Source organism: Bos grunniens, chromosome 26, assembly GCF_055505025.1.
Source record: "Bos grunniens cultivar Pamir isolate PY7600 chromosome 26, Bosgru_T2T1.0, whole genome shotgun sequence".
Taxonomy (NCBI): domain Eukaryota; kingdom Metazoa; phylum Chordata; class Mammalia; order Artiodactyla; family Bovidae; genus Bos; species Bos grunniens.
Window position 1 is genome coordinate 14373869 of NC_141190.1, and position 22613 is coordinate 14396481.

At 37.2% G+C, this 22613-nt stretch overlaps 1 protein-coding gene across 1 annotated transcript in view; it reads left to right on the forward strand.

Annotated features, from left to right (window-relative positions):
- KIF11 (kinesin family member 11) overlaps nt 1–22613 on the forward strand; it is a 46399-nt gene that overhangs the window by 13956 nt on the left and 9830 nt on the right. The window contains exons 10-17 of the mRNA XM_086378600.1: nt 5963–6051; nt 7516–7603; nt 8348–8536; nt 9472–9679; nt 10998–11170; nt 13110–13235; nt 14559–14717; nt 17094–17200. Coding sequence (XP_086234726.1) covers nt 5963–6051; nt 7516–7603; nt 8348–8536; nt 9472–9679; nt 10998–11170; nt 13110–13235; nt 14559–14717; nt 17094–17200 — 1139 coding nt within the window. The remainder of the gene's footprint in view (nt 1–5962; nt 6052–7515; nt 7604–8347; nt 8537–9471; nt 9680–10997; nt 11171–13109; nt 13236–14558; nt 14718–17093; nt 17201–22613) is intronic.

Here is a 22613-nt window from a genome sequence, read left to right on the forward strand (position 1 = left end):
GACAAATGTGAAAATGAGGAACTGAAATAGATAATTGTTTTTAAAAATTTATTAAATTGCCTTTGATAAGGCTTTTCATTTAATGGGTTGAATTAAATGCCCTGTGTGTTAAAATGCTTTTTCTAATACTAATAGATGACCTTACAAGCTCTATCCAGTCAGTAAAATTTAAGTGTATAATGGTACTTCAGTGCAGTTTTAATTAGCATTTCCTTAATAGTGATAGTCAGCATCTTTTCACATGCTTATTATCCATATGTATATCTTCGTTTGTGAAATATCTATTTAAATTGCCAGTTTTTAATTGGGTTGTCTTTTTATGAAGTTGTAAAGGATTGTTCATATTTTATACATACTATCCTTTATGAAATAATTTGTAAATATTTCCTCCCAATCTGGCTTGTCTTTTCCTTTTATTGGTAGTGGTTTTTTTTTTTTGTTTCTATTGAGACAACTATAGATTCACATGCAGTTGAAAGAAGTAATACAGAGAGATCCTTTATACATTTTATCAAACTATACAGTAATCACTGTAGGGACACCGTTAATAGCAATTCATTGGTCTTATTCCTCAATTTTCCTGGTAATCATGTGTGTGTGTTTAGTTAGTTCTATACAGTTTTGTTATGTGTAGGTTCATGGAGCCACTACCACAGTCAAGGTCCTGAACAGTCCCATCTCAGCAAGGATTCCTCATTGCCCTTTTATAATCACTTCCTTCCCACTCTGACCTCACACCCTGATCTTTGTTATCCAATGATCTGTTCTCTTTCTAAACCTTTGTCATTTTAAGAGTGTTATTGAATGGAATCATGCAGTATGTAAACTTTGGGGATTGCTTTTATCACTCAGCATAATTCTCTGGAGGTTAACCTGAGTGGTGCATATCAATAGATCTTTACTTTTTAATGCTGAGGAATATTCCTTGGTATGTATATACCACCCACCTGCAGTGCAGAAGACCCCAGTTCAATTCATGGGTCAGGAAAGTCCCCTGGAGAAGGAATAGGCTACCTACTCCAGTATTCTTGGGCTTCCCTGGTGGCTCAGACTAAAGAATTCACCTGAAATGTGGGAGACCTGGGTTCGATACCTGGGTTGGGAAGATCCCCTGGAGGAGGGCATGGCAACCTACTCCAGTATTCTTGCCTGGAGAATCCCCAAGGACAGAGGAGCCTGGTGGGCTACAGTCCATGGGGTAGCAAAGAGTCAGACACAACTGAGCGACTAAGCACAGCACAGCACTGCACATGTATACACCACACATAGTTTGTTGTCAGATTCACCTGTGAGAGACATAGGGGCTGATTTCAGTTTTTCACGGTTGAAAATAAAACTGCTTTGATCATATTTGTTAATAGTAATTTGTGTACATGTAAATTTTCATTTTTCTGAGAAAATTGCCCAAGAGTATAATTGTTGTGTTGTATGGTAATTGAATATAAGTTTTCTTTTTTTTTTTTTTAAGGAACTGCCAAGTTGTTTTCCAAAATAGCTGGGCTTTCTATTCTGTTGCATTGATTTATGTCTGTCCCTCACTAATAACACAGCTTTAATTACTGTAGCTTTATAATAACTCTTGGAATCAGACTGTTTAAAAGGAAGCTTATATGAGCAAACCTTTCTTGATAAAGGGTGTCAAAATTTTCAGGATCTGAGAAACACTACAGTGATTTTTATATTCATTATTTTTTAAAGGGATTTGATTTATGTCATACCTGAATGGTCTAGTGGTTTTCCCTACTTTCGTCAATTGAAGTCTGAATCTGGCAATAAGGAGTTCATGGTCTGAGCCACAGTCAGCTCCTGGTCTTGTTTTTGCTGACTGTATAGAACTTCTTCATCTTTGGCTGCAAAGAATATAATCAATCTGATGTCGGTGTTGACCATCTGGTGATGTCCATGTATAGAGTCTTCTCTTGTGTTGTTGGAAGAGGGTGTTTGTTATGACCAATGCATATTCTTGGCAAAACTCTATTAGTCTTTGCCCTGCTTCATTCCGTATTCCAAGGCCAAATTTGCCTGTTACTCCAGGTGTTTCTTGACTTCCTACTTTTGCATTCCAGTCCCCTATAATGAAAAGGACATCTTTTTTGGGTGTTAGTTCTAAAAGGTCTTGTAGGTCTTCATAGAACCGTTTAACTTCAGCTTCTTCAGTGTTACTGGTTGGGGCATAGACTTGGATTACTGTGATATTGAATGGTTTGCCTTGGAGACGAACAGAGATCATTCTGTCGTTTTTGAGATTGCATCCAAGTACTGCATTTTGGACTCTTGTTGACCATGATGGCCACTCCATTTCATCTGAGGGATTCCTGCCCGCAGTAGTAGATATAATGGTCATCTGAGTTAAATTCTCCCATTCTAGTCCATTTCAGTTTGCTGATTCCTAGAATGTTGACATTCACTCTTGGCATCTCCTGTTTGACCACTTGCAATTTGCCTTGATTCATGGACCTGACATTCCAGGTTCCTATGCAATATTGCTCTTTACAGCATCGGACCTTGCTTCTATCACCAGTCACATCCACAGCTGGGTATTGTTTTTGCTTTGGCTCCATCCCTTCATTCTTTCTGGAGTTATTTCTCCACTGATCTCCAGTAGCATATTGGGTACCTACTGACCTGGGGAGTTTCTCTTTCAGTATCCTATCATTTTGCCTTTTCATACTGTTCATGGGGTTCTCAAGGCAAGAATACTGAAGTGGTTTGCCATTCCCTTCTCCAGTGGACCACATTCTGTCAGATCTCTCCACCATGACCTGCCCATCTTGGGTTGCCCCACAGGCATGGCTTAGTTTCATTGAGTTAGACAAGACTGTGGTCCTAGTGTGATTAGATTGACTACTTTTCTGTGAGTATGGTTTAAGGGCCTAGATCTAGATAGATCTGATAGAGTGCCTGATGAGCTATTGAATGAGGTTCATGACAGACAGGGATCAAGACCATCCCCATGGAAAAGAAATGCAAAAAAGCTAAATGGCTGTCTGGGGAGGCCTTACAAATAGCTGTGAAAAGAAGAGAAGTGAAAAGCAAAGGAGAAAAGGAAAGATATAAACATCTGAATGCAGAGTTCCAAAGAACAGCAAGAAGAGATAAGAAAGCCTTCTTCAGCGATCAATGCAAAGAAATAGAAGAAAACAACAGAATGGGAAAGACTAGAGATCTCTTCAAGAAAATCAGAGATACCAAAGGAACATTTCATGCACAGATGGGCTCGATAAAGGACAGAAATGGTATGGACCTAACAGAAGCAGAAGATATTAAGAAGAGATGGCAAGAATACACAGAAGAACTGTACGAAAAAGATCTTCACGACCCAGATAATCACGATGGTATAATCACTGACCTAGAGCCAGACATCCTGGAATGTGAAGTCAAGTAGCCCTTAGAAAGCATCACTACGAACAAAGCTAGTGGAGGTGATGGCATTCCAATTGAGCTATTTCAAATCCTGAAAGATGATGCTGTGAAAGTGCTGCACTCAGTATGCCAGCAAATTTGGAAAACTCAACAGTGGCCACAGGACTGGAAAAGGTCAGTTTTCATTCCAGTCCCAAAGAAAGGCAATGCCAAAGAATGCTCAAATTACCGCACAATTGCACTCATCTCACACGCTAGTAAAGGAGTGCTCAGAATTCTCCAAGCCAGGCTTCAGCAATATGTGAACCGTGAACTTCCAGATGTTCAAGCTGGTTTTAGAAAAGGCAGAGGAACCAGAGATCAAATTGCCAACATCTGCTGGATCATGGAAAAAGCAAGAGAGTTCCAGAAAAACATCTATTTCTGCTTTATTGACTATGCCAAAGCCTTTGACTGTGTGGATCACAATAAACTGTGGAAAATTCTTCAAGAGATGGGAATACCAGATCACCTGACCTGCCTCTTGAGAAATTTGTATGCAGGTCAGGAAGCAACAGTTAGAACTGGACATGGAACAACAGGCTGGTTCCAAATAGGAAAAGGAGTACGTCAAGGCTGTATTTTGTCACCCTGTTTATTTAACCTATATGCAGAGTACATCATGAGAAACACTGGACTGGAAGAAACACAAGCTGGAATCAAGATTTCTGGGAGAAATATCAATAACCTCAGATATGCAGATGACACCACCCTTATGGCAGAAAGTGAAGAGGAACTAAAAAGCCTCTTGATGAAGGTGAAAGTGGAGAGTGAAAAAGTTGGCTTAAGGCTCAACATTCAGAAAACGAAGATCATGGCATCCAGTCCCATCACTTCATGGGAAATAGATGGGGAAACAGTGGAAACAGTGTCAGACTTTATTTTTCTGGGCTCCAAAATCACTGCAGATGGTGACTGCACCATGAAATTAAAAGACGCTTACTCCTTGGAAGGAAAGTTATGAACAACCTATGTAGTATATTAAAAAGAAGACCTTTGCCAACAAAGGTTCGTCTAGTCAAGGCTATGGTTTTTCCAGTGGTCGTGTATGGATGTGAGAGTTGGACTGTGAAGAAGGCTGAGCGCCGAAGAATTGATGCTTTTGAACTGTGGTATTGGAGAAGACTCTCGAGAGTCCCTTGGACTGCAAGGAGATCCAACCAGTCCATTCTAAAGGAGATCAGCCCTGGGATTTCTTTGGAAGGAATGATGCTAAGGCTGAAACTCCAGTACTTTGGCCACCTCATGTGAAGAGTTGACCCATTGGAAAAGACTCTGATGTTGGGAGGGATTAGGGGCAAGAGGAGAAGGGGACAACAGAGGATGAGATGGCTGGATGGCATCAGTGACTCGATGGACGTGAGTCTGGTGAACTCCGGGAGTTGGTGATGGACAGGGAGGCCTGGCGTGCTGCGATTCATGGGGTTGCAAAGAGTCGGACACGACTGAGCGACTGATCCGATCTGATCTGATTTTTTAAAGGCCATACTATTTTATCAGCATTCATTTTATTTTAGACACTTTAATTTTTGAACCCTGTTGCTATTATTAAATCTAAAAATATTTAACAGTAATTTATTATGATAAAATATTTAATCATTGTTTAAAATTCCCGTTGTTTCAGTGTAGACTTTTAATATTTTGTTTTAGGATCCAAATAAGGTTTGCCATAAATTAGTAGTTGGATTTTGAGGCTTGATAGAGTCAGGTTTTATCGTATTTATATATTTTTGGCCAAAATACTTGATAAGTGGTGGTATATTCTCCCACTTGGAAGCACATAATATCTGGGTCTTTCCCTTTTTTTGGTAAGGGATTGATTATATTGAAATGACCTGATCCACTAGTTCTTCTTTAAGGGTTGCAAAATAATAATAATTTTCGAATTGTTATTTCTTAGTTGACTGCTGGACTAACTCTGTAAAGAGGAATATTCCCTCAGCTCCCCAAGGCTATATTTCTTATAGGAAAGACAGGACAAATGCTTGATTCATTTCCTTTGACAGTTTGGAGAATAATGGATTGGTTTCCCAACTTTCTTAACATCATTATAAACTCATGGATTTAGAATATTTGTGCTAACAATTGTAGTTAACAACCTCACTGACATTCAAATTGTTCCTTCTCTGGCCATTGGGTACCCTTTCAGTGGGTTCTTTAGTCTTTTTTGTTGGCCTAAGCTTCCTTCGCTTCCTTCCTAATTTGTTTTACAAGATGTTCCAGGTTCATCTTGAATGTTTCTTGACCCAGTCCTGGAGTCAGACACTTCCCTAAGAAACCCTGGTTCCTTTTAGTGTGAAATGAGATTTGGAGACCAACCTGGCTACTGGGGGTTATTTTTTCTTCAGAAGCCTGTATTTTTATAATGAATGAAAGCTATTGACTTTATTCTAACCATATTAATATTGAATGAAAAGTAAGATTGTGACTTTTTAATCACATACTTTTATGCTTTAAAAAAGATAAGAGGGCTAACTTTGTTTTATTTATTATAAATCTTCCCCATACTGAATGAAAAAAAAGTGAAGTGCTAAACTGACACAACATTCTTCTTTCATAGGAATATACAGAAGAGATAGAGCGTCTGAAACGGGATCTTGCTGCAGCTCGTGAAAAAAATGGAGTGTACATTTCTGAAGAAAATTTTAGGTAAGCCCTTGGTTATGGAAATTAATTTCTAAGAATGTACAGCATAGGGAGTATAGTCAGTAGTATTGTACTATTATTGTGGTGATCATTTTGTAATGTATGAGTATCAAATCACTATGTTGTACACCCAAAAATAATGTAATAAGTCAATTATACGTCAATTAAAAATTATTTATCTAAACTATATCATTCATTTAATAACAATGTTGCATTCCTCTTGTACATTTAATGTAGAAAAGTATTTCAAATAGCTCATCTACTTTGAAGAGCTATTTCCAATAAAGAACTGATGTATGATATAGTTAACAAAAGACTGTTAGAATGAACTCTCTTCTTGTACCCCCTCAACTTTATCTTTTCCTTTAATCAATATCTCTAGCAAATAGTTTGAGGAAATCTGCATTCTTAAAATTCTTTGTCATTTAAGCACAATGTGGAATAGAAAATGGTTGGTAGTTATGAAGGAACTAGAGGAATGCAAACGATAGCACTCGCTTCTGACTCTTGCTAATCTCAAGAAATCAGAGGCTCATTAAAGCAGACCAGAATTGTCTGGTGCAAAATGTCAGTAGTGCTAAAGCTGAGAAGCTGTGCTCTAGAGAAGAATCCGGAGAAGGCAGTGGCAACCCACTCCAGTAGTCCTTCCTGGAAAATCCCATGGACAGAGGAGTCTGGGGGACTACAGTCCATGGGGTCGCGAAGAGTCGGACATGACTGAGCGACTTCCCTTTCACTTTTCACTTTCATACACTGGAGAAGGAATTGGCAACCCACTCCAATATTCTTGCCTGGAGAATCCCAGGGACAGAGGAACCTGGTGGGCTGCCGCCTATGGGGTTGCAGAGTCGGACACGACTGATGTGACTTAGCAGCAGCAGCAGAGAAGAATCGTTTATCTCTTGAGGACTTTTGTGGTGGGGTGATAGTGGTATGTGTGTTGGGGTGTGTACTGGGGTCTGTGTGCTGGGGGCAGGAGGTTTAATTGCTCTGTATACATAGCTTTAGTTTTCCAGGTTTTAGCCCCTTCCCTTCCTCCTGTGAGACCTGACGCTTTCACACCACAAGCCTCTTCAGGATTCTGCCTGTCTGGCTTATTATTCTTCATATTCCTGATTATAGACACCTGGTATCCCCCACCTCTGCTTTATGTGGGTTATTGTCCTCTGTCACCTTTGTAGCTTCTCAGATTTTATATCCATACATGGTTTTTTCCCCTGTAACTGGTAGGGATTCTCAGTTTCAAAATGGAGAAAACAAGAAAAACAGTCTGTTTATAAACCTAAGACAAAGAATATATTTGTTTTTTGCACTTTGTATCTATTGCTTATTGATACTTAGGCATCATTATCATGATAGTGATAAATAGTAGAGATGATATGTAACTGCCTCAGTTGTGTTAGAGTAAATTTTATAGGCATTAGGAAACAATATTCACTGTTAAAATCCTGTTAAATTTTATTTTAGAGCTATGAGTGGAAAACTAACTGTTCAAGAAGAACAAATTGTAGAATTGGTTGAAAAAATCGCTGCTGTTGAGGAAGAGCTAAATAGGGTAAGCATTCAAAACTGTATTGACTGTCATGTAAAAAGCAAATATTAAAAGGCACTATCAGAATGTGAGGCACCTGATATTTTTTCTTTAAGATTTTTTTTCTTGCTGACCTCTAAACTAAAATTAAGTTGTATCACAGTTTTTTTATCATTAATGATAATGAAGAAGTGAGTCTTTTTTGAGGAAGTTATTCAATTTGACACATACTAATGCAGCATTTTAAGAAATTAAATGAATTGTATAATTTAATATGAAAGTTGTATAGTGAATGCTGAGACATTTTCATCAACATGTTTATCAGATGACAAAAGGCAGATGTTGGGAGAAGCCAGATGTTAAATAACTAAGGTTGAAAGACCTGACCCTTCAGTGCCACCCTCACACTGGCAGTGTTGAAAGGAATCTGAAGAATTAACACCATTTCATTAGACCTGTTACTTATTTTTGTTTGGTTGGCTGTGCCCCACGACTTGCGGAATCTTAATTCCCTGACCAGGTATCAAACCTGTGCCCATAGCACTGGACACGCAGAGTCCTAACTACAGGACCACCAGTACTAGTAGTAGTTATAGGAAGAAACCAGTTACTATGTGAAGTGCTCTAACCTACCTGGTAACTTGTTACAACTTTTATATGGAAATAATTTGTTTGGTTCTTTTAGTATTATAAACTAGCCCGGTGTGTCAACGACCAGTTTGGCATTTTTAAATTCTAAAATAAAAATGTTTCATGTGTTATATGTAGGTTACAGAATTGTTTATGGATAGTAAAAATGAACTTAACCAGTGCAAATCTGACCTGCAAAGTAAGACACAGGAACTTGAAACCACTCAAAGACATTTGCAGGAAACTAAATTACAGCTTGTTGAAGAAGAATATATCACCTCGGCTTTGGAAAGTACTGAGGAGAGACTTCATGATGCTGCCAGCCGGGTTTGTCTTTTATTTTTATTTGAAGTCGAGTTAAAGAAGTTAACTTTCTTAGCATAAGAAAGTTAGAAAGCATAAGAAAGCATAGAAGTAACTTTCTTAGCATAAGCTAAGAAATTGTGAAATTCTGTGTATTCACTCCAAATGATACTTCTGTCCATTTAAGAAACATTATTTTACTATTTCGTCTAGATTTTCTTCACTGGAGATGCTTATTTAAGAAAAATCTATTCCTTAAGTTTTGAAAATAGAACCTGACTTTAATATATTTTGTGAATGTTTAGAATGTAGTACTGCTTTACCTGTGGTCATGGTTGAAACTAGTCATCAAGAATTTAGTATCTTCTAATGATGGGCGATGTTGAAAATACTCACTTTTTTATTAGGTGTATCCTTCAGAAATTAGTAACACATGAAAGTGAAAGTCACTCAATCATGTCCAGCTCTTTGCGACCCCATGGACTGTACAGTCCATGGAATTCTCCAGGCCAGAATACTGGAGTGGGTAGCCTTTTCCTTCTGCAGGGGATCTTTCCAACACAAGGATCAAACCCAGGTCTCCCACACTGCAGGCAGATTCTTTACCAACTGAGCCACAAGGGAAGCCCAATAATACTGGAGTGGGTAGCCTATCCCTTCTCCAGCGGATCTTCCTGACCCAGGAATTGAACCAGGGTCTCCTGCCTTAATAACACATATTGGGGAAACATTTGTGAGGGAGCATAATTATTAAAATTGATTGGCAAAGTCAGTTGTCCTTGTCTAGATGGCTAGTGGAGGAGAAATAAACATTGGCATGAATTTAAAATTTTCTTCTGATACTATATATAAAATTTACTAGTTCTTTTTAGAAGTCTTTAATGAAGCACAGATATTTTCATTAGATTGCTTTTGTCATATCCATCTTATCAACACTTATTTTTAAAAATCATATATAGTTGCTTAACACAGTTGAAGAAACTACAAAAGATGTATTTGGTCTCCATTCTAAACTGGATCGTAAGAAGGCAGTTGATCAGCATAACGCAGAAGCTCAAGATGTTTTTGGCCAAAACTTGAATAGTCTATTTAATAACATGGAAGAATTAATTAAGGATGGCAGCATGAAACAAAAGGCCATGCTAGAAGTTCATAAGACCTTGTTTGGTAAGTACAAACATTTCTTTTTTCCTTTTAATTGAAGGATAGTTGCTTTAAAGAATTTTGTTGGTTTCTGCCAAACATCAACATGAATGAGCCATCATTTCAGTTCAGTCACTCAGTCCTGTCCAACTCTTTGCGACCCCATGAATTGCAGCACGCCAGGCCTCCCTGTCTATCACCAACTCCCGGAGTTCACTCAAACTCACATCCATCGAGTCCGTGATGCCATCCAGCCATCTCATCCTCTGTCCCCTTCTCCTCCTGCCCCTAATCCCTCTGAGTAGCAGCGTCTTTTCCAGTGAGTCAACTCTTCGCATGAGGTGGCCAAAGTACTGGAGTTTCAGCTTTAGCATCATTCCTTCCAAAGAACACCCAGGACCGATCTCCTTTAGAATGGATGGTTGGATCTCCTTGCAGTCCAAGGGACTCTCAAGAGTCTTCTCCAACACCACAGTTCAAAAGCATCAATTCTTCGGCCCTCAGCTTTCTTCACAGTCCGACTTTCACATCCATACATGACCATTGGAAAAACCATAGCCTTGCTAGACAGACCTTGGTGTACATATATTCCCTTCCTCTTGAACCTCCCTCCCATCTCCCTCCCCATTCCACCCCTCTAGGTTGTTGCAGAGCGCCTGTTTGAGTTCCCTGAGTCATATAGCAAATTCCCATTGGCTGTCTATTTTTACATATGGTAATATTTTTCCATGTTACTCTCCATACATCTCACCCTCTCCTTTCTCCCCCAACCCATGTCCATAAGTCTGTTCTCTACATCTGTGTCTCCTTTGCTGCCCTGCAAATAATTCATCAGTACCATCTTTAGTTCAAGCATTTCTTATTTCAGTCTTACTGTGTTTAGTGTGAGACTAATTTCAAAACTGATATTAAAGTATTATTTTCACTATAGAAAATTTTGAAGATGCAGACATGAAAAATTTAAAAGGTCACTTAGAGTCTAGTCACTCTAGCTAACCACTAAAAAATTTATTTATTGATTTCTAGTTACTCTTCTTTAACCTTTTTTTATCTTCAGTAATACTGTGTATTACTTTTAGTTACAGATTAATTTTTAGATTATTCTGACTCTTACACTAGTTACAGTTTCAGGTCTGATACACTTACAGATGTGCCAAGTGCTTCCTGAATACTATAGAACATAATTTATGTTTAATATAATTCCATGCTTATGTAGTGAGTCAATTATTTTAAGCTTATTTGTTATAAATTTCCACAACAGGTATATAAATTTTGCCAAGATTGTATTTATGTTTAAATATATTCTTGTCCAGATTTACATCTTTTTTTCTTTTTGGTGTAGGTAACCTGCTGACTTCCAGTGTCTCTGCATTAGACTCTATTACTACAACAGCACTTGGATCTCTCTCATCGATTCCAGAAAATGTGTCTACACTTGTTTCTCAGATTTCTAATATGATATTGAAAGAACAGTCGTTAGCAGCAGAAAGTAAAACTGTACTTCAGGGATTAATTGTTAGTAAATCTTTTATTACATTTGATAAGTCTCTAAAAACAATGTTAACTGCTCTTCTCTCATCTTTTTTTTTTTTTAATCATTTATTTATTTTAATTTGGCTGCACTGGGTCTTAGTTGCTGCATGTGGGATCTAGCTCCTTGTCCAGGCATCGAACCCAGGCCCCCTGCATTGGGAGCACAGAGTCTTAGCCACTGGACCACCAGGGAAGTCCCTCTTCTTTCATCTTAAGCTTTACTAGACACAGTGGTAAACAGATTACTTTAATAGAGTAGGTTTATATTTTTAAAGACAGGTCTCTTCACTGTTTTTTTCCTCCCAGAAAGATTAATTTCCGGTAGCATATATATAACCTTCAAAACTTTTTTCACTTATATTCTGTTACATAGAGTGAGGAGTTCATATGCCTTTTAAAAGAGTTGTAGGTTTAGCTTCACATGAATTCAGGGGACCTATGACTTGTTAGCTGGCTCAGAAATTGGTCAGTTATCCTTTTCTTAAGGGTCCTGGAATAGTCATGCTAATGTTACACTGATCCAACCTGAAGGGTATATTAAGTAGTTAATTTTAAAACTACAGAAATACAGAAAAACGTGTAAGAAAAATGACTTATAGAATTTGGGGAACATATATAACAATTTATATATTGTTATAAAACAATTTGTGGGGTCCAGTATGTGTAATCAAGTCCTTCTGGCCTGTAACTGTGAGGCTTTTTCCCATAATTCTCTAGAAGCCAGTCATCTAATTATACAATGTTGTTTACCTTCTCCACACTTGATTTCTTTATACCCTTCATTTTGTAATTGTATCATTTGTCTAGGAAGTTCTTGGCCATATAACTTACTTTGGTTTTTCCCTCTGTATAGGCTCTCTGCCTCCCTTTTTGAGTTTAACAATATTTGTTGAACATTTTCCAAGTAAATACTGCTCATGTTGGCCAACATCTGCCTAAATTCAGTGCTTGCATGACATTATTAGGTAGATTTCTTTAGTCACCCAAATTTGACAAAGTTAAAAGATGCTCACTGGCACTTAGTTTTTGGGATTTTTTTTAAATTGGAATATAATTGCTTTACAATGTTCTGTTAGTTTCTGCTGTATGAAAATTGATTCACTCACTAAATAAATGGTAGTCTCTGTTTATTGATGTCTTCCTACCAAGTTATAAGCAAGCTTGAGTCTGAAGAGGTGATTGCTGTTCCCACAGAATGAGTTGAAATTAGTATGATAGCTCTTCTTTCCAAAGAAAACCAGTACTGTTTTAAGCATTTACTAATTATTTCGTTATAGTTCTTCATCCTTGCCCTAGTAATAGGAGCTTAGTTCAGAATTTTTTTCTTCGTTTTATAAAAATTTCCAATCTACAATACTTTCTAACTTTTGTATATACCTTGACAAGAACCAGAACCATGACAAGTTCTTATCCAATAGAATGTAAGTCACCAGTTCTTCAAACTTAAATGCCTCCAACCCAAAGCCTACTTTTCAAGGCTATGTGGTTTCAGCCCTTTTGACTTAGTAACCTAAAGTTGTTTGAAATTTATTTCTTTGAAATAAAATTGTAGGTGTTTTTTTCCTTTCTTTGGTTGAATTGCTGAAATTTTATCAAATGACTGTCATTTTCCCCTCTTCTGAATTCTTCTGACTTATGTTACAGTAGACTATTAAGAATTTATTGTACATAAAGTGACCATTTCTTAATTCCTATATGCAGGATTAAGTGATTTATGATGAATATAAACTCTAGTAGGCTCTGTAGGCTATAAAAAAGAGAACGTGTTTAAACTATTTAAAAAAAAGAGAATGGACACTTAGGGTTTTAATATACAAGTGTTTAGTTAACAGGGTATTTAAGATATTATCATTTAACTATCCAGATTTATGGAAGTGAAAATATCCTTTTTAAAGAGTTGTGTGTGTATTTTTCAAACCAGAACGTACTTAAGACTGACCTCCTCAGTTCACTGGGAACAGTTTTATCGCCCACTGTGGCATCTATACTGGAAATCAATAGTCAACTGAAGAATATTTTCAAGACTTTATCGATTGTGGCTAATAAGGTAATAAATATTCTTATTATCTCAAATTGTTAAGAAAGAAACTCCACATGAATTCAAGGGACCCAGGACTTGTTAGTTGAGAAGTGTTTACATGCAGAATCTGTGGGTTTTGAGAAGGAATCTGGAGGAGGGAGGAAGAGAGGATGCTGTGGTCAGGATGCTGACCATTGATGTGGTCTGCAGAATCATGGCTAAGAAAAACGAGAGGAAATGATCTTCAAGTATCACAGCATACATAGCAGTCTATCATATGGTGTGTGTGTGTACATATGTGGTTATATATACATATGTATGCATACCTGCCTAAATATGGATAATAAAATACCTCTGCGTGCGTGTCTGACTCTTGGCGACCCTATGGACTGTAGCCCACCAGGCTCCTCTGTCAGTGGGATTCTCCAGGCAAGAATACTGGAGTGGGTTGCCATGCCCTCCTCCAGGGGATCTTCCTGACCCAGGGATTGAACTCACATCTTCTGCATTTTATCAGTTGGGTTCTTTATGACTAGGGCCACCTGGGAAGCCCCAAAATACCTCTGCTGCTGCTAAGTCACTTCAGTCGTGTCCGACTCTGTGCGACCCCATAGACGGCAGCCCACCAGCTCCGCCGTCCCTGGGATTCTCCAGGCAAGAACACTGGAGTGGGTTGCCATTTCCTTCTCCAATGCATGAAAGTGAAAAGTGAAAGGGAAGTTGCTTAGTCGTGTCCGACTCTTAGCGACCCCATGGACTGCAGCCAACCAGGCTCCTCTAGATGTGTTTAAAAATGGTAATAATCACCTCTCAGAGGTGGGAGTGGGACTGGGGCGCTAGGGGCTAGAGGGGAAAGGAAGGGACTTTTCTCTGCAATACTGTTTTCTACCTTTTCTAATTTATATGTATTCAAAAAAGTAAAAATAAAAAACAAACTTAGAACATTAAAAAAATAATTTTTTTTTTGGCTGTGCTATGTCTTTGTTATTGCAAGAGCTTTTTTCTCTAGTTGCAGTGAGCAGGGCTGCTCTTTAGTTGTGGTGTGTGGACTTCGCATCGTGGCGCCTTCTCTTCCTTTGGAGCACAGGCTCTAGGGTGCATGGGCTTCAGTTGTTGCAGCATGTTGGCTCAGTAGTTGTGCTTCTGGGCTCTAGAGCACAGGCTCAATAGTGGCTTGTAGGCTTAGTTGCTCTGCAGCTTGTGGAATCTTCTGGATCCGGGATCGAATCTGTGTCTTCCTTCATTGGCAGGTGGATTCTTTACCACTGAGCCACCAGGGAAGCCCCTAGGACATTTTTTTTTTTTTAATTTAAGAAAAGAAAGAAAAAAATTATTTTTTTCTCTTCAAAGATAGAAGATCAGAAGAAGGAAATGGATGGCTTTCTTAGTACATTGTGTAACAATCTACACGAACTAAAAGAAAATACAGTTTCTTCCTTGGCTGAATCACAGAAGCTGTGTGAAAACTTAACTGAAGACATGAAGAAAACAAAGAAAATCCAGTCACAGGTATATAGGTGATTTGAGTGTAAAAAGAAAGCTTTATGATCTTTAGATCCCTGTTACAGACTGAATGCTAGGTAACTAAATGAGATACCTGAAAAGACTGTCAGCACTTGTGCTTATAGCAGTAATGAATGTGAAATAAGAGTACTTCTCTTGATCAGTTAACATTTGATGATTTGCTACATTCAGAGCACAGTGAGACAAGACAGTCCTTTCTTCATATCAAGAAGAAAGCGGAAGCTGCAGAAATATTCCATTGGGAATACAATTAGAAGAAAATGATGAAAGCATTTAAAGTGAACTTGTATCTACATTATAACCCAGATGACTCTAGTGATTCCAGCAGCACAGTAGCTGTAGTAGTGGCAGAAGGAAACAAAGCTTAGCAGGAGAGGAGAGCCAGAGAAGTGACAGGGAAAGCTATAGGTTGCAATAGATTTATGAACTCAGCCAAGAATGGTGGTGGCAGAGCCTAGCTGCCTCAAAGAAGACACGTTTTAGACAATACTTATGTGTATGGGCAGAAAAACTTGAGAACTATATTTGTGACTAATTGTGTAACAGTTTATTTTAGTTTCTATTCTGTGGAAAGTGTAAAGCATTCCAGCAGAGGGTTTTAATGTAGATTTTATTTTTTTGCACCTATTCTGTTGTTTGCTAAATGTAATAGTCTGATCACGACACTGAATAAATGTGTCTTTTTAAAAACAGTCTACTCTGAAGCCATTTTGGTAAATACCCCAACATTGTGAAGTCAGATTTCCTTCAGGGTGATGCTGGGTTCGGAATTTATTTACAGCCTGCTTGGGCGGAGAAGGCCTTGTCTTCAGAAAGCTTGTTGTAGTTGAACTAACAGTTACTGTGTTATGACCTGGCGTTCACAGCTAATAAGGTCACCCAAGCAAAGTCATGGAGTTTTTAGGTTACTAATATGATTGTTGGCACATCCTATGCAATATATCTAACTTGAATTATGGTGCCATGTAAAGTTCTAGATGGAATGAAGCTTGTGAATCATCCATTATCATGTGTAATCATTTAATAACCTCTTGAGAGAATTCTTTGGTGTATAGTGCTTAGGACGCCATGCTTTTACTGTTGTGGCCCGGGTTGTTCTATCCCTGGCCAGGGAACTAAGATCCCACAAGCTGCGCACTGTGACCAAAGAAACCAAACCAACCAAAACAAATACACCCCTCTTGGATGGAATGAAAAAAAAGAAACTTTAAAATAAGATTGTTTCCCTAACTGATAAGCATAAAACTTTTCACACAAAAGGTTAATATTGAAATTCGTACAAGTAATAGTTAACATTTATTGAGCAACTCACTATGTGTTTATTCCTCCCACCAGCGTAGATACAGGTTCTATTACTAGCTCAGTTTTCTGATGAGGAAACTGAGTCCTTGGGAACATCTGACAATATTTAGATCCCCATATAGCTATGGTGGGGATTATACTGCCTGAAAGGAATCCATTTTTTTTTTTTTTTTAGGAATCCATTTTTGAAGGAGCTTTTCTAAATCTTTCTAGAACATATTCTTGAAATTTGAAATTGCAGCAATTTCTTATACCTCTTCATAGAGTGTTTGCCTTTAACCTGTCTAGATCTTTTTAGGTATATATTCTGAGGAACACCTATGATGTGAAAAGTATTTTAGCATGAGTGACTTGACTTCCTTGGCTTAAAAGAAGCAGGTTTACTAACTGAGCTGTTTCTTAGATATTCTAGAACTTGAGGTTAGCACTGACAAACCTGTTTACGTGTAGATAAATCTAATACCTGCATTTCCCTCTACTTTGAGATTAGCAGAAATACTGACATTTTATTCAAAACCAATGTGTTAAATGTGTATGCCAGCTGCTGTATTATTCAGAGATGTGTTTCAAGATGCCACATATGAGAAAATGATAAGCTCTTTTAACATTAAAATGATCCAACTAGGTTCTATAAAATGTTTCAGCTATATTGGTTGATAATATTTTTGGATTGCTTGACTCATTAGATTTTCAGCATTACTTTCCCTTCTAGTAGTGTTATCAGTTAAGAAGCAACTATGTGTATCTGTCAGAATGGTTCTCTTTTTGGTTTATTTGGTTAGTTCTGAAGTACACTGAAAGCAACTTGTTACTTATAGTTAAAATAGCTTGCTAATTTAAAAGTTTGGTAATTATTTAGTTTTTTAAAAAGTGCCTGTAATACGATTATTCCTTTAACATCACTTCTACTACCTTCCTCTGTCAGAGAGGTGGAGTTAAAGATCTCTTATCAGGAATGTGAATCATTCTCACCTATGGGAAAATACTTTATATCAGTATGGAGTAAAAAGTTTAACCATTATACTTTCAATCTTTTCCCTCCCCACACCTTTCTTACAGGAACTTTACCAGTTAATCAAACTTTGGGAGGAGAGATACTGTGATTTGGAGGAAAAGTGTAAAAACATCCAGAAACCACTTAGCAGTGTTCAAGAAAATACAGAGCAGTAAGCTGTTTTTAAATTTCTTTAGCTTTTCTCTCCCTGAAATTATTTCTGAATAAAAAGTTTAAATAGTACAAATACTATCAACCCATTTTCTCATATATTTTATTATGTTCATTTTATCATCCTCATTTCCTCTCTCCCCCTTTCTCTGTAATATTATATACTATATTAAATAATTATATAATATTATATAGTACGTTGAAGTGATGTGAAGTGAAAGTTGCTCAGTTGTGTCTCTGTGACCCCACCAGGCTTCTATGTCCATAGAATTCTCCAGACCAGAATACTGGAGTGAGTAGCTGTTCCCTTCTCCAGGGGAACTTCCCAACCCAGGGATCGAACCTAGGTCTCCCACATTGCAGGCGGATTCTTTACCATCTGAGCAACCAGAGAAGCCCATATAGTTTGTATGTTGTATTATATAATATTGCCTGTAGATGAACAATCTTTTGAATGACAGTGGATATAGATATAGATATATTATATAGCATATACTATATATATATATAATTTTCTGAATAAGTTACAGTCTTTGTAATCTCCACTTTCCCCCAAATACTTCAGTGTATATCCTAAAAACATAAGATACTGTCTTATGTAATAATTATTTTATTAAAAAATTTTTTTAAATTTTATTGGAATATAGTTGATTTACAATGTTGTGTTAGTTTCAAGTATACAGCAAAGTGAATCAGTTAAACATATACATATATCCCATTTCTTTTTAGAGTCTTTTCCCATGTATAGTATTACAGAATATTAACTAGAATTCCCTGTGTATACAGTAGGTTCTTATTATCTTTTGTAACAAGTATTTTAAATTAGAAAGTTAATATTGAGAACTACTGTTATCTAATATACATACCTGATTCAAATTTTGCCACTTCTCTCACTAATGTTTTTTATAAGAAAAAAATAAAAAAAGATTTTCCTCCTGGTCCAAGATTTAATTCAGAATCACACATTGCATTTGTCGTGTCTCTTTGAGTCTCCTTTAATCTAGAGCAGTCACTTAGTCTTTGTCTTTCACGGCCTTTTCCTTTTCCGTGAGCATAGAATATTTATTTAGTAGAGTGTCCCTTATTTGGGGTGGCCTTCATGGTTAGTTGGAGTTGTCAAGCATAACACAAAAGTAGTGTGTTCTTAGTGCATCTCAGATATCAAGAGGTTTAACTTTGATAATTTGGGTATAGTATTGTCCTCTAGATTTCTCCCCTGTAAAGTTCCTTTGCAATTAATAAAGAACTTAAGGGAGATACTTTGAAACTATATAAGTATCCTGTTCTTCCTAGAATCCATTGATATGTATATCTGAAATAATTATGATAGTGGTTGTCAAATGATCTTTTTCTAATTCCATCATTCCTTCTACATGTGTTAGCTGGCATTCTGTTGAGAGGAAGAGCTTTCCCTTTCCCTTGCCATTTATTCTTATTCATTTATATTATCATGTACTCATGGATTCTTTTATCCTCTAGGTTATAATCCACTATTTTTTTATTTTGATGCTCAAATTATCTCAGGTTTTTGTTTTGTTATTGTTATCTTTTTTTTTTTTTTTGGCTGTGCAGCATGGCATGTCAGATCTTAGTTCCCTGAAGAGGGATCAAACCTGTGTCCCCTGCAGTAGAAGCATGGAGCCCTAACTACTGGGCAGCCAGGGAGCTCCCTGTCCCAGTTTTGACTAGTGAGAGCCTCTTCAAGTTGTCTTCTGTGTCCTTTTGATATGATCTGTCTCTTTTGAGGAGTTGCCAAGAATCAGACACAACTGAGCAACTAACAGACAGACACATAGCGTGGTGTTCCAGTAATCTTGTACTTTCTCAGCTCCAGCTCTAAAATCACAGTAATAGCAACCAAGATCTGGGCACTAGACGTTCTTACTGCTACTGGGGTGTCATTTCTTCTAAGGCTTCTCAGGTGGACATAGCTGGAAATATATGTGTGAATGTGTACATATGTGTGCACATAAGTATCTTTTCAGTTCATATTTGTGCTACTTTTTCAGACTGTGAGAAACTTGGCTTTCATCCACAATGTATTTACATATTTGCTCAATTTTAGAATACACATTAAGTAATTTAACAATTTCTAACTCATATTCATGATGAAATACCCTGCTCTAATTAGTAAATATATATTGAACTCCGGGAGTTGGTGATGGACAGGGAGGCCTGGTGTGCTGCGATTCATAGGGTCGCAAAGAGTTGGGCACGACTGAGCGACTGATCTGATCTGATCTGATCTTGGCAAACTCTGTCTCTGGGCTGGATGCCTGCTACTGCAGATAATTTTATTGACATATCCATGTTTGTTTACTCCATCTGCCAGTTTGTTTATGTGTTGCCTCTGGCTGTATTTAGCTGCTTTTGTACCGAAAAGAGTATATCAAAGACTACTTGTAAGCCTAAAATATTTACTATCTGGATTTTAAAGAAAAAGTTTGCTGATTCCTGCATTAGTGTTTAATGTTACTTTATAGTTCATTGCTTGCCAGTCTCATATCCTTATCATATAGCTCAATCAGACTTATGTTTTCTTTTAGAAGTTTTATAGTTTTATGTAAGATTTAAATACATGAGTTTTTTACAAAAAATTTGGCCTTACCACGTGGCTTGCAGTAATTTAGTTCCCTGACCGGGATCAAATCTGAGTCCTTGGCAGTGAAAGTACCAAGTCCTAACCATTGGACTGCCAGGGAATTCCTCATGATCTGGTTTTTAATTTTTTGTGTAAGGTGTGGGGTTTGTCAAGATTTTTGCCTGTAGATATTATAAACTCACAAGGATAAGAATATTCTGATATTTACCCCTATTTTTGCCCATTAAATTGTTCCTTCCTGAAGTTTCAAGCTTTCTTCTGTTTGGAGAACTTCCTTTAGTCTTTAGGGTAGGTCTGCTGCCCACAAATGCTGTTTTGCTTTGTCTAACAATATCTTGATTTTCCTTTAATTCCTGAACAGTATTTTCACTGGCTATAGAATTCAGGGTTGACAAGTCTTTTCTTTCAGCACCTGGAATATGTTGTTTCATTTCCTTTTGGTCTCCAAGAGATGAGAAATCCACAGTTATTCAAATCTTGTTCATGTATAGGCAGTTTCTCTGTACCTGCTGTCAAGATATTTTCTTTGTCCTTAGTTTTTAAACGTTTGATTATATTGTGTTTGCTTAGGTATTTCTTTGATTTAATCATCTTTGGGTTTGCTCAGCATCTTGAAGGTGGCGCTAGTGGTAAAGAACTGGTAAGAGATGTGGGTTTGATCCCTGGGTCAGGAACATTCCCTGGAAGAGGGCATGGCAATCCACTTTAGTATTCTTGCCTGGATAATCCCATTGACAGAGGAGCCTGGTGGGCTGTGGTCCGTGGGACTGCAAAAAGTCAGACACAACTGAAGCAACTTAGCAGCAGCTTCTTGAATCTGTAGACTTATGTCTTTTACCAGACTTTGAAATTTTCATCCTCTTTTTTTTAAAACCAAGATTGATCGATTGATTTTTTTGGCCTTGGCACACAGCTTGTGGGATCTTAGTTCTCCAACCAGGGATTGAACCCCAGGCCATGGCAGCACCAAGTCTTAACCATTTGACTACCAGGGAACTCCCTCCATTATGTCTTTGAACATTTTTCCGCACTGTATTTTTTCTCCTCTGATTCTAGAACTTTGATGACACAAATGTTCAGTTTTATTTTTTTTATTGTGGTCCCATAGTTCTCTGAGACTATAGATATATAGTCTATTTTCTCTTTGATAAGATTGAGTAAATTCTATAATCTGTCTTTATGCTCACTGACCCTTCTTTTTTCCTGTTTGATCTACTGTTGAACCCATTCAGTGAGATGTTTTATTTCAATTACTGCTTTTTTTCAGTTTTATAATTTCCTTTTACTTCTTTTTAAAAATCTCTTCTATTTCTTTGTTAAGATTCTCTTTGTCTGTTTTCTAGATGTATTTTAATTGCTCATTGAAAACGTTTTTATGATGGTTGATTAAAATCCTTATGAAATTGTTCTAACATTTGAATTATCTCAGTGTTGGTACGTATTGTCTTTACACATTCAAGGTGTGATTTTCCAGAGCGGTTTTCAGTTGTTTCCTGAACATTTTGTTTGTTATGTTAGGTGATTCAGAACCTATTATTAAAATCTTTTTTAAATGGGAAGGTCTTGGCCCCCTTTTGGGGCTGTGATTCCAATAACAATTTACTTTTCAGAGCCCCAGTAGTTTTATTATGGCATGCTTCATTCCCGTGCTGCCTATATGAGAAAAATCTGTATTCTGCTTTTGATGAACTAGTGTTCTAAACATGTCATGTAGGACAATTGGTAGTGCCATTCAGGTCACCCATATCCTTACTGAGATTCTGTTTACTTGTTCTACTAATAAAGGGGTATTGAAATTGATTTTAATTGTAGATTTGTCTGTTTCTCTTCTCAGTTCTGTCAGGTTTTTGCCTCATATAAGTGATACTCTGTTGTAGATGCATACACAGTAGGGTTGATATATCTTGGAGAATTTACCTTTTATCATTATGTATTAATAGAGTCCCTTTTTATCTGTGATAGTTTTTGTTGTTCTGAAGTCTACTTTGTCTGAAATTAATTCAAAATCTTCTGGCTCAGATGGTAAAGAGTCTGCCTACAGTGCAGGAGACCTGGGTTCGATTCCTGGGTCAGGAAGATCCCCTGAGAAGGAAATGGCTACCTACTCCAGTATTCTTGCCTGGAAAATCCCATGGACAGAGGAGCCTGGCAGGCTACAGTCTGTGGGGTTGCAAAAAGTCACACAGGACCGAGCAACTTCACTTTCACTTTCTTTCAATACAAAAAATGTCAGTTTTCCATTGACTGCTATTTGCATAATATAGCTTTCTCCATCTCTTTACTTTTGAAGTAAGTCTTTATATTTAAAGTGGATTTCTTATAAACAGCATATAATTGGGTCTTGCTTATTTTTTTTTTAATCAAATCTAACGATGTATGGCTTTTACCTGGTGTGATTAGACCATTCTCATTTAAATATTGGTATGGTTGGATTAAAACCTACCATTTTGTCATTTTCTATTTGTTGCATCATTTATGCTTTGTTTTCATTTTTTCCTTTCCTAATTTAAGTCAAGCATCTTTATGTTTTCATTTTATCTCCCATTGACTTGTCATTTATGCTTTTAAAATTACTTTTTAAAACTGGTTTTCCTAAGATTAATAATATATGTTTTAAAATGATTTTAATCCACCTCCAAATAGTTTGCTGTTTTGTGTATAATGAAAGGACCTTAACAGTATATCCCCAATCCCTCCTTCCTAGCGCATACGCTTTGTTTTCATGTATTTTACCCAGTACATTGTTCCTCTGCTTTATCTGTTTTCTTTCTTAATATGGCTTCTAGAAATTTTTAAATTGTGTATATGACTC